This window comes from Hyperolius riggenbachi, chromosome 2 (genome assembly GCF_040937935.1).
Source record: "Hyperolius riggenbachi isolate aHypRig1 chromosome 2, aHypRig1.pri, whole genome shotgun sequence".
NCBI classification, from domain to species: domain Eukaryota; kingdom Metazoa; phylum Chordata; class Amphibia; order Anura; family Hyperoliidae; genus Hyperolius; species Hyperolius riggenbachi.
In genome coordinates, this window is record NC_090647.1 from 304,952,022 (window position 1) to 304,967,407 (window position 15,386).

At 46.3% G+C, this 15,386-nt stretch overlaps 1 protein-coding gene across 13 annotated transcripts in view; it reads left to right on the plus strand.

Annotated features, from left to right (window-relative positions):
- Positions 1-1,348: 1,348 nt before the first annotated feature.
- MEAF6 (MYST/Esa1 associated factor 6) overlaps positions 1,349-15,386 on the plus strand; it is a 31,277-nt gene continuing 17,239 nt past the window's right edge. For 11 of the 13 annotated variants that reach the window (XR_011025839.1, XR_011025837.1, XR_011025838.1 and 8 more), the window contains exons 1-5: positions 1,349-1,512; positions 3,486-3,601; positions 4,616-4,703; positions 7,710-7,755; positions 8,526-8,718. Coding sequence is in view for 6 of the 13 variants with exons in the window: in XM_068265435.1 (XP_068121536.1) it covers positions 1,423-1,512; positions 3,486-3,601; positions 4,616-4,703; positions 7,710-7,755; positions 8,526-8,718 (533 nt within the window). In the remaining 7 variants the exon portion in view is untranslated. Of the gene's footprint in view, positions 1,513-1,703; positions 1,876-3,485; positions 3,602-4,615; positions 4,704-7,709; positions 7,756-8,525; positions 8,719-15,386 lie in introns of those variants that run through there. The other 2 variants (XM_068265438.1, XM_068265437.1) reach the window with 2 other exon arrangements.

A 15,386-nucleotide genomic window follows, 5' to 3' on the forward strand; every position in this document is an offset into this window, starting at 1 on the left:
GATAAGAAAAACAAAAATTTGCTTTCCTAAAACAGAAAGAATTTGCGATAATTCAGGTTGGAGTGAGCTTGAGATGTCTCCCAGAGCAACACTGCTGAATATATGCAAATTAACCATTGTACCCTTAGAAGCTAAACACACCTCCAGAACCGCTGGAATGCAATGATGTGTCAGCTTGTTAAATTGTACAGAGCCATAATAATCCAACATGCATACAGACTGTTTCGGATTGTTTGATCCTCATCAGTGCATGGCATGGATTAATCTGGCTCTATGGAGTAGGGCTTGTAAACCGAGAGGTACAGACTAACCAGCAAGCTCATGGTGACCCAGAACTCATTGGAGTGTGTAAGGGACTACAATGGTCCTAAAAGCCCCCTTACTAAGATGTTAAGAAAAACAAAAATTTGCTTTCCTAAAACAAAAAGAATTTGCGATAATTCAGGTTGGAGTGAGCTCGAGATGTCTCCCAGAGCACCACTGCTGAATATATGCAAATTAACCATTGTACCCTTAGAAGCTAAACACACCTCCAGAACCGCTGGAATGCAATGATGTGTCAGCTTGTTAAATTGTACAGAGCCATAATAATCCAACATGCATACAGACTGTTTCAGATTGTTTGATCCTCATCAGTGCATGGCATGGATTAATCTGGCTCTATGGAGTAGGGCTTGTAAACCGAGAGGTACAGACTAACCAGCAAGCTCATGGTGACCCAGAACTCATTGGAGTGTGTAAGGGACTACAATGGTCCTAAAAGCCCCCTTACTAAGATGTTAAGAAAAACAAAAATTTGCTTTCCTAAAACAGAAAGAATTTGCGATAATTCAGGTTGGAGTGAGCTCAAGATGTCTCCCAGAGCACCACTGCTGAATATATGCAAATTAACCATTGTACCCTTAGAAGCTAAACACACCTCCAGAACCGCTGGAATGCAATGATGTGTCAGCTTGTTAAATTGTACAGAGCCATAATAATCCAACATGCATACAGACTGTTTCAGATTGTTTGATCCTCATCAGTGCATGGCATGGATTAATCTGGCTCTATGGAGTAGGGCTTGTAAACCGAGAGGTACAGACTAACCAGCAAGCTCATGGTGACCCAGAACTCATTGGAGTGTGTAAGGGACTACAATGGTCCTAAAAGCCCCCTTTAGATGTTAAGAAAAACAAAAATTTGCTTTCCTAAAACAGAAAGAATTTGCGATAATTCAGGTTGGAGTGAGCTCGAGATGTCTCCCAGAGCACCACTGCTGAATATATGCAAATTAACCAGAAAAAGATGATGTACTGTAGACACCGTCCTGAGCTCCGTATGATGAGCACAGCTTCCGCCCACACGTGCAGCGGAGAGGAGGAGATGGGGGCAGGCCTATAGACTACAGATCCCCTCCAGCCTCCTCCCACACTCTCCATCATGGCGATGCATAACAAGGCCACGGCGCCGCAGGTTCCAGATACGCGGAGAGAGCTGGCGGAGCTCGTCAAACGGAAACAAGAACTAGCGGTAACTGAGCGACCCAGATATTGGGGTGGATGAGGCGGGTCGCTGCCTGGGGGCGGAGGGCAGTTTGCAGAGGGGCGGGCTTGGCGGGTAACCGCTCAGGGTGAAGTGGGCCCGTGTGGGGTGGAGGGAGAACCCTCGCAGGATCCGGAGATGCACACGACCCATCTTCCTGCTAGGCGTTCTGGTCTCTATGGTTCCACCGGCGTTACGTGATGACAGATGCCGGTGGTGGAACCATAGAGAGCAGGACCGCTTGAAGGAAGATGGGTCGCTTGTGTGTGGATCCTGGGGAGGCGTGTCACTTTACTGCTCCGCTGCATAGTTTGCATGATGGGAGAGCCTTTTTCTGGCTACCTACATACTGTATATACAAATAGAGGTCACTTCTAACTAGTTAATACTGGGGGTGTGTGTGTCACATCTGGCTCCATACACTGGGGGGGATCAAGTGCATCTGGCTATTCACGCTGGGGGTCAGTCACTTCTGGCGACCTAAGCAGGGGGTCAAGTGCATCTTGTTATTCATGCTGGGTGAAAGTGCATTTGGCTACCAGCGCTGGGTGTCTGGTGCATCTGGCGACCTGCGATGGTGGTCAGGTGCGTCTGGCGACCTGCGCTGGGGGGGTCAGGGCGTACATTTGAATACGGTGCTGGTAGACTTGGGCGCAGGATCCAGCTGTTAAATGGCTGGTCCTGTTTCTGCACAAGTCCGGGGCGTTTTAATTACTATTCCCCCTCCAGGCCGACATGGATAGTGGGGGAATGAAATAATTCGGCTTCCAGCGATTGCTGGAGGCCGAATTATTGTGTTTTTTAAACAACTTCGGCTCCGTCTTCTGACGGAGCCGACCTTCCTCACTGAGCGCCGCTATAGACTGATTCCCATTACAGTCTATGGCGGCGCTGGCTGCGCCCAAAGCTAGCAGCGCTAAAAAGCACTGCTCCGGGGTCAGGTGCATCTGGTGACCTGCGATTGGGGGTCAGGCGCATCTGGCGACCTGCGATTGGGGGTCAGGCGCATCTGGTGACCTGCGATTGGGGGTCAGGTTGTCTCAGGTTCCATGCTAACCAGGGGCTCCCTTAAAGTGGAACTGAAATATATGTAAAAAAAAAAAAAAAAAAAAAAAAAAAAAGCTTCTTACCTGGTGCTTCTGCCAGCCACTTGCGGCCTTCCTGTCCCGCGCTGGTCCTCCACGATTCTCCATTTTTCCTCTGCCAGCCGCTTTCTGTTACAACAGACTCGGCAACTACGCCTGCGTCCCCCGGGCCATGGGTATTTTTCGCCACAATTTTATTAGCTATTAGCGCAGGATGCTAGAAAGATCCACGTGACTCGGGGCGCGCAGTTGCCGTTGACTTTTAAGTTGATGGTACGATAGTACTGAAAGCGGTGGGAGAAAAGAGAATCGGGGAGGACCGGCGCGGGACAGGAAGGCTGCAAGGAGCTGGCAGAAGCCCCAGGTAAGTGAAACACTTTTTTTTTTTTATTTCTTCAGTTAAGCCCCCATGAGACCGCTTGTCCCTTGCTGTTTCCCCGGGTGGCTGCTGTCACCCACAATAGTGCCTGAAAGCCTGGCCAAGTCATGCTTCATGGTGCATGCCCGGCCAGGCGTGCTCTCCCGTCCCTGCGAGTGCTGTACTGCGCAAGCATAGACTGCTCACAGCCACGTGAGTGCGCCGTGCATGTACAGTATGACTCGGCTAGGCTTTCGGCACACTATTGTGGGTGACAGGAGACAGCGAGGGACGGGCGTCCTCAAGGGGCCATAAGGAAGCCCCAGGTAAGTATAGTACCTGAGACGCTTCTCGTCTCAGGTACACTTTGAAGTATGTATACACTTACGTTGCCTGCCAAGAAAGAGCTTATTTTAATGAGTGCCTGCCTGGAGTAGCAACTTAATATTCTAAACTCTGAACTATGTAGCCTTTTGTTTTTTGTTCATGAGTTCCTTGTGCATGGTTTTTCCTTATAGGAGACCTTAGCAAATTTAGAACGGCAGATCTATGCATTTGAAGGAAGCTACCTGGAAGACACACAGATGTATGGGAATATCATCAGAGGATGGGACCGTTACTTAACAAACCAAAAGTAAGTACAATGGCTTCAATTCGTCAAAGGGTGTTCGATAACAAAACCCCAGTCCTTAAAATACCGCATTCGGTATTTTACACTTCACTGTGCTAATTCATCAATATTTTCCCATGTGTGGTAGAGGTTCGTTAAGTTACCGAACTACTAGGCTTCAATTCATCAAAGGCTGTTGGATAACAGCAGAGTGGTGCAGAGCAGCTTGGAATGTCCCTGTGTTGTTACAAGCTGATAACAATAGAAGGCATCCAGACATCCCTTTAGATGTAAAGGTGTTATAGTTACTGTTATTTATACTGCCTCTGCTGCTCTGAATCTGTCGATCAGTCTTTCTTAACATTTTATTTATTTGCCACAACGTAGATGAACTTCCTGGAGACATTACAAATGCCATGCTTGGTGATTTCACCACCAGCATCTTTGCATTATCAAACAGGGCCTGAAAGGGTTACACCACCGAAGGGAATCTGGGGATATATTTTGACCCGTTCTCTCTGCTCACTGCCTGGGGTGTCTGAAAGCTTGTGTGGAGAAGCCTGTGTGACCTATCAGTGGCACTTGCAGGAGAACAGGGGCTGTTTCTATTGGCTGCCTGCTCCTGCTAATCATGAAAACATTCACACAGAAGGCTTTCCAAGCCTGTAACGACAGGGGAGAGCTTGAGATAAACACCGAATGTGTTAGCGAATGTGGGAACCTTGATGAATTAACATTTGTTGAGCACATGTCGGTAATTTATCTCATTGCTGTGTCATTTCAGCTTCTCATTCGGTAACAGCTTTGATGAATTAACATTTTCTAAAGTGCTTCGTTAAGTCAGCTGTTTTCAGCATTACCGAATGCGGTAATGCTTGATGAATTGAAGCCTATATGTCAGGCTGGTGGTCTTCTTGCTGCAAAATGTTGAATAATGTAATTCCACTTTTCATTCATTTGCAGAATTTGTTTCAAAAATGATTACCTTACTATTGCGTTTAACTTTTTTGGTCTCTTTTTTTTTTTTTTTTTTTTCAGGAATTCAAACAGTAAAAATGATAGAAGAAATAGAAAGTTTAAAGAAGCTGAAAGGCTATTTAGTAAATCTTCAGTAACGTCTGCCGCTGTGAGTGTGTAACGAAACATTTTTCTTCTTGCATTTGCATTTACGAACTTTTGTAGATCTAATATGTTTATCTAGAACTTGCTATATTTCAGAGGGTGAGGGTAAGATTGATTTATAACACTGGTAGATCTCGTTTGGGAGAGACTCCTTCAGTTCTACTGTGGCAGGAAGGACAACCACACATAAACATATTATATTTTTTATTTCTTTTGTGAAGTTGGGAAGGGTTAGATGTCCTGCCAAGAGTGTGGGTTTGTTTTATTTTTATTCTTTTGGGATTGTTGCGTTTATTTTTTTTTTTTACCAACATTGTCTTCTATTTGAAAAGAAAAGGCAAACTTTTACAAGGATAATAATATCCAGACATGGTTCAAGTGTTAGCGAATTAATGTTCTTGCAGAATAAAGAGATTAACAAACCAAGTAACAATAGAGTTCGCTAACCAATTATAGGAGAACATAAGCAATCGCTTCTTATTTTCTGCACCTGAACCTCTAGAGCTTAAAGGGTCTCGAAGATCTGAATATGAAGTGATACAAAGGCTTGTAATAGGCCTGGTGCACACCAGAGGAGTTTTTCTGAGCGTTTTGAGTTTTTAAATCTGCTGCTAATGTTATCCTATGTGTCTGTGCACACTGGAGTAATGAGGTTTTGTAAAAAAAAAACCCATAGCATTACATTGGGAAGAGCTTTTAAAACCTGTAAAAGCTCTTCCCAATGTAATGCTATGGGTTTTTTTTTTTTACAAAACCTCATTGCTCCAGTGTGCACAGACACATAGGATAACATTAGCAGCAGATTTAAAAACTCAAAACGCTCAGAAAAACTCCTCTGGTGTGCACCAGGCTTTACTGTGTATGATGGGGGGGGGGGGGGGCGGTGGCGGGGGGGGGGCGGTGGCAGGGGGGGGATCAGCATTACTCATCCACAAGGGGCTGCTCCTCTGGCACCAACACCCCCCCCCCCTCCTCGGTCTATCCATATGGGAAGGAATAGGGAGAGGGGACGCAAAAATGGGAGGGGAAGGTAAATTTCCTTTTACATCCTGTAAGCCAGGGTGTCCAATCCTTTTTCAGGAAGTGCTAGATTTGGTGACGTGAAAGTGCTGGAGAGCCATCAGCGCCTTTTTAGTGGGCAAGTTATGTACGTTTCAAATTTCAGAACCCTTGTCCTGCAGGTTTCAACAACTAGTTCTGCGTAACAGTCTAGGGTTGCACAGATACTGTGGCACAAATTGAATTAATGAAGGTTTCTGTGAACAGTGTGAATGTCCAGAAGAGATGCAGCAGGTGCAAGCATTCCCTACTACTGTGATTGGTATGAGCAGTACTAGATCACCCTGCGTGTAATTATGATCGGGAGCTGCAGCCGAGGGTAGCACTCTATATTTGCCTGGCCACGCCCCCTTCAGGATCTCCTATTCATCTGGGCAGGCCATTCATCAGAGTTGCAGGTAGGGGTGGCCCTCTACAGCGTGGCTGGCCACGCCCTCTAGATTACTTGTATTCATGTGGGCATGCCAGTAATGCAGGGAGCTGCAGCGGAATGTGTCCCTCTGCATCTGGGCCAAGATTAAGGCCTCTTTTCCACGGGCAGTTGATAGGCAGTGAAATGCCTCTTTAAAGAGAACCCGAGGTGGGTTTGAAGAACATTTTCTGCATACAGAGGCTGGATCTGCCTATACAGCTCAGCCTCTGTTGCTATCCCAAACCCCCCTAAGGTCCCCCTGCACTCTGCAATCCCTCATAAATCACAACCACGCTGCTGACAAACAGCTTGTCAGAGCTGGCTGTTTATCTCTATAGTGTCAGTCTGCTGCTCTCCCCGCCTCTTGCAGAACTCCAGTCCCCGCCTGCATCCCTTCCCTCCCTGCTGATTGGAGGGAAGGGACGGGGGCAGGGACCGGAGCTATGCAGGAGGCTGGGGAGCAGCTGAGACTGACACTACAGATGTAAACGCAGCCTCACAGCATGGCTGTGATTTTATGGGGGATTGCAGAGTGCAGGGGGACCTTAGTGGGGTTTGGGATAGCAACAGAGGCTGGGCTGTATAGGCAGATCCAGCCTCTGTATGCAGATAACATTCTTTAAACACACCTCGGGTTCTCTTTAAACACTCACAGCTGCCTGGTGACTGCTCACTGCTACCTGGGAACTGCTTGCTGAGCACACATTTCAACTGCTTATGGAAAAGAGTCCTAACCGTTTTAGGAAGAAGCTGTGGGCCATATAGAATTTGACCTAGGACTGTGATTGGCCAGTGCGCCAGACTTTGGACATGCCTGCCATAAGCGCAAAAAACTACTGGTAAGTTCATTAATGACTTCATGGAGCAGCAACGAAGCATTGTGGCAGCTCAAAAAAAAATTGGAGGTGTATACCCAGCTATAGCCTGCTACACACACCTTCACTTTTGGCTAATCATTGACCAATGTTACCACCTTCATGTAGTATGAGGGATTACCTACACAATCTGCTCATAGTAGTCAAAATCTGTTGACCCTCATACTATGGAAGTGGTAAAATTGGTCAGTGATTGGCCAATCAAAATTGGATTTGTGTACCAGGCTTTACACAGTATGTAGTATTTCATCTAACTATCCCTCAAGCTAATCTCGCCATAGTCATCTATCCATCACAGTGTAAGACCAACAGTGTATTGCTCAACAGGGATGTTTTTTTGAGGACGGACATATGAACTCTGTTTGCATGGAGAACATTATTTGACGCACTGTGGTCTCCTTTCTATATAACTTATACATCATACCCTTATCAGATTTTGTTGATGGTTGATTACAAATATGTATTTGATCTCAGTGATAAGTCCAAGTAAATACCTTCTATTCATAATAAAAATGCACATTTCTTGCAAGAGACTTCCCACAATTAATGCATCATCAGTTTACCTGTGCCAAGTCAGACTATGGCACAGTGACACTGACCGATTCACACAAGCAAATTCTAAACACTCTGGAACATGTTCTAACAGTAGCCTTTTGCTTTTCAGGCAGTAAGTGCATTGGCCGGAGTGCAAGACCAAATGATTGATAAAAGTAAGTGTTTTTTTTTGTTTTGGTTTTTGTTTTTTTATCTGTTATTTTTACTTCATCTTCACACAGCTACATTGTGGTTTATCTGCCAACCATTGAAATAAACTGTACTACAGCATAGTCCCCAGTATCCGGCACTGGTGGGGGATCGCCTGATGTCGGATATACGTGCTTGCCGGTTGCTTGAGCAACCGGCTGAAAAAAAATAAATAAAAAACCTCCCCCTGCAAATACTCACCGAGCCTCCAGCGATGTCTGGCAGCCTCTCCATACCTCCTTGCGGGCTCCTACCAGCTTTCTGGTGTCTTCCATGCACGCAAGTTGCATGACCCGCATCGGGTCAGTTGAGAAGCCGTCTTCCTTGCGCCGGAAAGCCTCTAGGAGCCCGCAAGGAGGTACGGGGAGACTGCCAGACATCGCTGGAGGTGTGGTAAGTATTTTTTAAATGCCTCAAAACCCTCCGTTCATGCCAGTTAGTTGAGACGGTTACCTGAATTCTGGATAGCGAGGACTAGGCTGTATAGCGTTTTTAGTTCTGTATGCCAAAACATATTATAAAGTAAAGCCTAGTACACGTATCCAATTTTTGATTGGCCCGGCACTGATCAATTTGACTACTTCCATGTAGTATGAGGGACAACAGATTTTAGCTTGTGTAGGTAAGCTCCCATACTTCTACATTACAAGTGGTCAAATTGGCCAATCAAAATTGGAACAGCGTACCAGGCTTTAGTTTCTGAAGTTTGCATGTAACTTTGATTGTGCTTTTGCAGGAGAGCCGGGCAGCGGCACTGAGAGTGACAACTCTCCAGACTTTCAAAATCAGGAGAATGAACCTAGTCAGGAGGATGCTGAAGATCTGGACGGTTCACTGTCAGGGGTAAAGCCTCAGAAAGCGGCATCATCGGCCAACTCCGGGGGTCATCACAGCAGTCACAAGAAACGCAAGAATAAAAACCGGCACAGGTTGGATTAAGAATAATTATGTAGCTTTGCCTTATTAGATGCTTGTCCCTTGTTGTGCAATGTTCTGTTCCCCTTAAAGCAAACCTTTCATTTTGATTAATGAAAAAGTATACTTGCCTCGGGAGAGGGAAGCCTTTATGCTGGGTACACACTATGAGATTTTCTGGCCGATTTACTGTCAGATTGATTATTTCCAACATGTTCGATTTGCTTTCCAATCGATTTCCAAGCATTTTCCGATTGACTTCCTATTAAAGTGAACGGAAATCGATCGAAAAAATGCTCGGTAATTGATCGGACAGCAAATCGGACATGTTGGAAATCGAGCTGACAGTAAATCAGCCAGAAAATCTCAGTGTGTACCCAGCATTAGATTCTCTCTAGAGGCATTTCCTGTCTGCCTCTACCAAATGAATGGACATCACTTTTGAAATATGGGTACTGGCTTTTCCCATCATTCAGGGGTCAAAACATGAACCGATACCTAACACTTTGCTTCCCATTTGCAGAGAAGCGTTAAAAATTGGCTAAACGCAATGCCACCAGAAGCCTGTGTGAAGCAGACCTTACTGAAACAGCATCTGCAGCACACTGAGAATGAGAGCATTCACAAGCTTCCTGGTCTCCTTCTGTTCAGAGATAAAGACCAACCAATAAAATAGAGCCTTACTCTATATTCTATAGGCTGCTGTGTGATTTTAACAATTAAATAAAACAGCCCACATACTGAATGTGCCTGACTCGAGGGAACCGGGGCAAAGAAAATGAGTTTCAAAAAATAAAATTTTCAATGTATCTGCAAATAAAGCTACGTAAATAGTTGTGCTTATAGCTGAGAAATGATACAAATCATTTTTTGTACCCTATCCAGCTGCTCAATATTAGGCCAGCAAAGACAGCTTGCTTATTTCTATTTCTTCTAAGTTACTTTTATTTCTACAGTACAATGTGTACAGACCTGAATTTTCATAGAGTAATATGAGACAAACCTTAGCCCTAAAGTACCCGTTTGATTGCCAAAAATGAAAAATACCCTATTTATGAAACAAAATGTTTGGCTGAACTTTTCTTGTTTGTCTTGAAGCATTGTACTAAGGGGCTATTCACACTTGGGGCTAATTCACACTTTGGGCTCAATTCACTAAGACTGATATTATTTCCTCACAGGATCTTTTAGAGACAGCAAATGGCACACCTTTCATGTCAATTCAATTAACAAAGGTTTTCAACTCATGCTTTATTTTAATAATGGACTTCTTCTTTACAAGTTATTACGTAGTGAACTCCAGTCAGGGTTTCTCAGCATGGGAAGCTCCCTTCCTCCTCCTTGAAAATGCTGCAGTAATCCAGACCACATTAGAACAGGTATAGGAACTTATAGGATAGAAAGAATAAGCCTGAAAATTTTGTTAGTCTCTTTAGGGCCCGTTTCCACTTGTGCGGTGGAAATCGCCGTGGTAAAAATGTGCATGCGGATGCGAATTTCGCATGCGATAGTATGCAAATTTTCATGCAAATTCGTATACGATTTCGCATGGATGGCGATGTATGCGAATTTAACCATGACAGTGCCTGTGTGCTTTTCCATTGATTCCATGCGAAATCGCATGAAAATTTGCATACCAATGCCGCATGCAAAATTCCCTATTAAATACATTGTATGCGATTCGCATAGCGGTATGCGAATTCTGATGGCTCTGCCGTGCAGATTTTTTTTTTTTCTGCACAGAAAAATGCATATTCTGACAAGTGGAAAAAGTACCATCCCCTTGTATTGGCTATGCAAATTCACATGCGGCAAATGCATGCGAATTCACGATAGTGGAAACGGGCCCTTAAGGATTCATGTGGTATTAATCCCTTATTGCAGTACATAGAAAATGGAAGCCAGCTGCAATATAATTAATATATTAACTTCATTTCTTAAATCCACTAGGGATGGTCAATGAGATTTACTTATTTAATTTATTTATTGTATTTATAAAGCGCCAACATATTACGCAGCGCTGGACATTCATTTAGGTTACAGACAATATTTAGGGGTGACATGCAGCAATATGACAATACAGGAATGCAAGAAAACCAGATCACACAGCACAGTATGGCTAGTTACACACCAGGACGTTGCGTTTAGGGGACGTTATAGGGCACATAACGTGCCCCTAACGCAACACCTGGTGCTCTCTGGTGTGGACGTCTGAGTGAGCCGCTTTGTGCAGCTCACTCTGGCGTCCGTGATGCGTACTGTTGGACGCATGCGGCATCACGTGGTCCCGCCCGGCCAATCGCCGCACAGAGCGGCTGCTCCAGGAAGTAAACACTGCACGTCACTGAGTGCAGTGAATATTAATTAGCCATGTGCCCGGCCGCTTTCCCCTCCTCCCCAACATGACTGAGCATGTGCAAACAGTCTAACGCTGCTTAGCCGCGTAGAACGCACAGCATGCAGCACTTTGCTGCGTTACAATGTAACGCAACGTGGGCAGTGTGAACAGCCCACTTGTGTTACATTGCTGTGTGTTGGGGGAGCGTTACAGGCTGGACTAACGTGCGCCTGTAACGTCCCTGTGTGCAAGAAGCCTATGAGTACAAGGTGGTAATGCTTAGTCTGTCACTGGATGGAGCATGGCGATTAGGCAAGTTAGGTTCACTCAAATGCATAGCATGGGTTTACAGTAATGGAGGTGCCTGATCAAGTAGGACACAAAAGGAGGACCCTGCTCAAAGGCTTACAATCTAGAGGGAGAGGTAGGTACACGAAAGGTAGGGGACCAGAGTTCAGCTGTGGGTTTAGAGCAGTTCTGAGGGATGGTAGGCCAGAGTGAAAAGGTGAGTTTTGAGGGCCTTCTTGAAGGTGTTGGAGGGGGCTGCCCTAATGGGTGGAGGTAGAGAGTTCCATAGTGTTGGAGCGGCTCTTGAGAAGTCCTGGAGGCGTGCATGTACATGGGTTTGCTTGCACTAACTGCATAATCATATAAACTGTCTTGTGGTTTGGAAATTTTCTGCTGATAATCAGTGACACTTACTAGGTTCACTGCACTTTTTCTTATGTTCTGCCTTTCTGCAAACCTCTACAAGTTGCATTGCAATATGCATCCTCCCCAATGTTCCACACTCCATATTCATTTCACCTGCTCTGCTTTCATTTAAAGGATACCCGAACTGAAATGTGACATAATGAGTTAGACATGGGTATGTACAGTGCATAGCACACACGACTATGCTGTGTTCCTTTCTTTCTCTGCCTGAAAAAGAGTTAAATATAAGGTATGCAAGTGGCTGACTCAGTCCTGACTGAGACAGGAAGTGACTACAGTGTGACCCTCACTGATAAGGAATTCCCTTTTTTTTTTTTTTTTTTAATACCTCTTTCTTGCTCTCAGAAGCCATTTTCTGCTAGAAAAGTGTTTTATAGTTGGAATTCCTTATCAGTGAGGGTCACACTGTAGTCACTTTCTGTCTCAGTCAGGACTGAGTCAGCCACTTGCATACCTTTATATTTAACTCTTTTTCAGGCAGAGAAAGGAAAAAAAGGAACACAGCATAGTTATTTGTTTGCTAGGCACTGTACATACACATGTCTATCTCATTATGTCACATTTCAGTTGGGGTATCGCCCACTGTATATTGGCGGCGGCAAAGTGGCATGCCCAGGACCACGTAACGCACATTGGCGTTGGGTCCTGGGTCTCTTCCGGGCCGGGGATCGCGCGCAGTGATGCGCGCGCATCCGCCGGCAATATGCTCCGCCCACCCGCGACTATAACCCGCTGGCCGTTCGGAAGCGCTGGCTGGTTGTTAACCCCACGATCACTGCATACAGAGTGTATAATACACTTTGTAATGTATTATACAGGCTGCCTCCTGCCCTGGTGGTCCCAGTGTTCGAGGGACCACCAGGGCAGGCTGCAGCCACCCTAGTCTGCACCAAACACACTGATCCTGCCCCCCCCTTCCCTCTGATCGCCCACAGCACCCCTCAGACCCCTGTTTACACCCAATCACTCCCCTAATCACCCATCAATTACTCCCTGTCACTGTCAACGCTATTTTTTTAGTTTAGGTCCTAACTGCCCCCTGGGGGCTCCTGATCACCCCCCCCCCCCTGTGTACTGTATGCATCTATCCCCCCTGTAATAACCCACTGATCACCTGTCAATCACCCCCTGTCACTGCCACCCATCAATCAGCCCCTAATCTGCCCCTTGCGGGCAATCTGATCACCCACCCACACAATCAGATCGCCCCCAGACCCGACGTCAGATCACCTCCCATGTGCATTGTTTACATCTGTTCTCTCCTCTAAACACCCACTAATTACCCATCAATCACCACCTGTCACTGTTATCCATCAGTTTAGACCCTAATCTGCCCCTTGTGGGCACCCAATCAACCGCTCAGATTGCCCTCAGACCCCCCCTTATCAATTCGCAAGTGCATTATTTACATCTGTTCTTCCCTGTAATAACCCACTGATCACCCATCAGTCACCCCGTCACTGCCACCCATCAATCAGCCCCTAACCTGCACCTTGCGGTCACCCACCCACACCATCAGATCGCCCGCAGACCCGATGTCAGATCACCTCCCAAGTGAATTCTTTACATCTTTTCTCTCCTCTAAACACCCACTAATTACCCATCTGTCACCACCTGTCACTGCTACCCATCAGATCAGACCCCTATCTGAACCTAGGGCACTCAATCACCCGCCCACACCCTCAGAACGCCCTCAGACCCCAGCCATGATCACCTCGCCAGTGCATTGCTTGCACCTATTCCCCCCCTCTAATCACACCTTGAGACACCCATCAATCACCTCCTGTCACCCCCTAGCACACCTACCCATCAGATCAGGCCCTAATTTGCCCCGTGTGGGCTCCTGATCGGCTCGGCCAAACCCTCAGATCCCCCTCAGACCCCCTTCCGATCACCTCCCCAGTGCATTGATTGCATCTATTTTCCCCTCTAAGCACCCCCTGAGACACCCATCAATCACCTCCTGTCACCCCCCCCCCCCAGCACTCCTATCAATCAGATCAGGCCCAATAAAACCTGTCATCTAAAAGGCCACCCTGCTCATGACCGGTTCCACAAAATTCGCCCCCTCATAGACCACCTGTCATCAAAATTTGCAGATGCTTATACCCCTGAACAGTAATTTTGAGGAATTTGGTTTTCAGACTACTCCTCACGGTTTTGAGCCCCTAAAATGCCAGGGCAGTATAGGCCAGTAACCCCACAAGTGACCCCAAGTCCAATGAGTACCTTTAGGTGTTCACAGGTCATTTTGAGAAATAGAAGACTTTATTTTTTGTCAAGTTAGCGGAAATTGATTTTTATTGTTTTTTCACAAAGTGTCATTTTCCACTAACTTGTGACAAAAAATAAAACCTTCTATGAACTCACCATACACCTAACGGAATACCCTGGGGTGTCTTCTTTCTAAAATGGAGTCACTTGTGGGGTTCCTATACTGCCCTGGCATATTGGGGGCTCTAAACTGTGAGGAGTAGTCTTGAAACCAAATGCCTCAAAATGACCCGTGAATAGGACGTTTGGCCCCTTAGCGCACCTAGGCTGCAAAAAAGTGTCACACGTGGTATCGCCGTACTCAGGAGAAGTAGTATAATGTGTTTTGGGGTATATTTTTACACATACCCATGCTGGGTGGGAGAAATATATCTGTAAATGACAATTTTTTTAATTTATTTTTTTATTACACACAATTGTCCATTTAGAGATATCTCTCCCACCCAGCATGGGTATGTGTAAAAATACACCCCAAAACACATTATACTACTTCTCCCGAGCACGGCGATACCCCCGCGGGACAGAGGACGGTGTGGGAAGCCTCATTAGGATCCGGAGGCTTCCCCCACCCGAGTACCCCCCAGGGGATGTTTTTGATGTTACAGAGTCTCTTTAAAGCTGCAGTGGTGTGAGTGGAAAAAAGGCTCTGGTCCTTAAGGGGTTTTATGACTGCAGTCCTTAAGTGGTTAAATCCCATTCACATTTGCTTACTCTCTCCCTCCTGCTCTTACTTGCAGCTGGTGATATATCGCCTAACCCTGGGCCTCAGCTTGCTGCCGGACAAGCATCCCTGGCTTGCCTGCTTCACACACTTCACAGCCATGTGTCCACAAATAACCTCAACATCCATCCTTGCCCCAACCTTATTTCCATCCATCCCACCCACAAACACATGCTCCCCCTACCCTGCGGTCTCTGGAATGCCAGATCCGTCCGCAATAAACTTACAGCAGTCCACGACCTCTTCTTCTCCAAATCCCTCACCATCCTCGCACTCACTGAGACATGGCTCATCCCCTCTGACTCTGCCGCAGAGGCTGCCCTCTCCTACGGGGGGCTTCACCTCAGTCACACCACCAGACTAGTCAACAGGACCGGGTGGGTCTGCTCCTCTCCCCATCCTGCACATTCCGTGTCCTCACTCCACCTCCCTCCCTACAATTCACATCATTTGAGGCCCACACTATCCGCCTCTACAATCCCCTCCCAGCCATTGTTACAGTCCGGGCCCTCCGGGCTCCACACGACAATTTCTCGACAACCTTGCCTTCTGGCTCCCACACATCCTTTCCTCTGACCTCCCCACCATCATCCTCGGGGATTTCAATAGTCCCATCGATGAACATTGTTGTGACC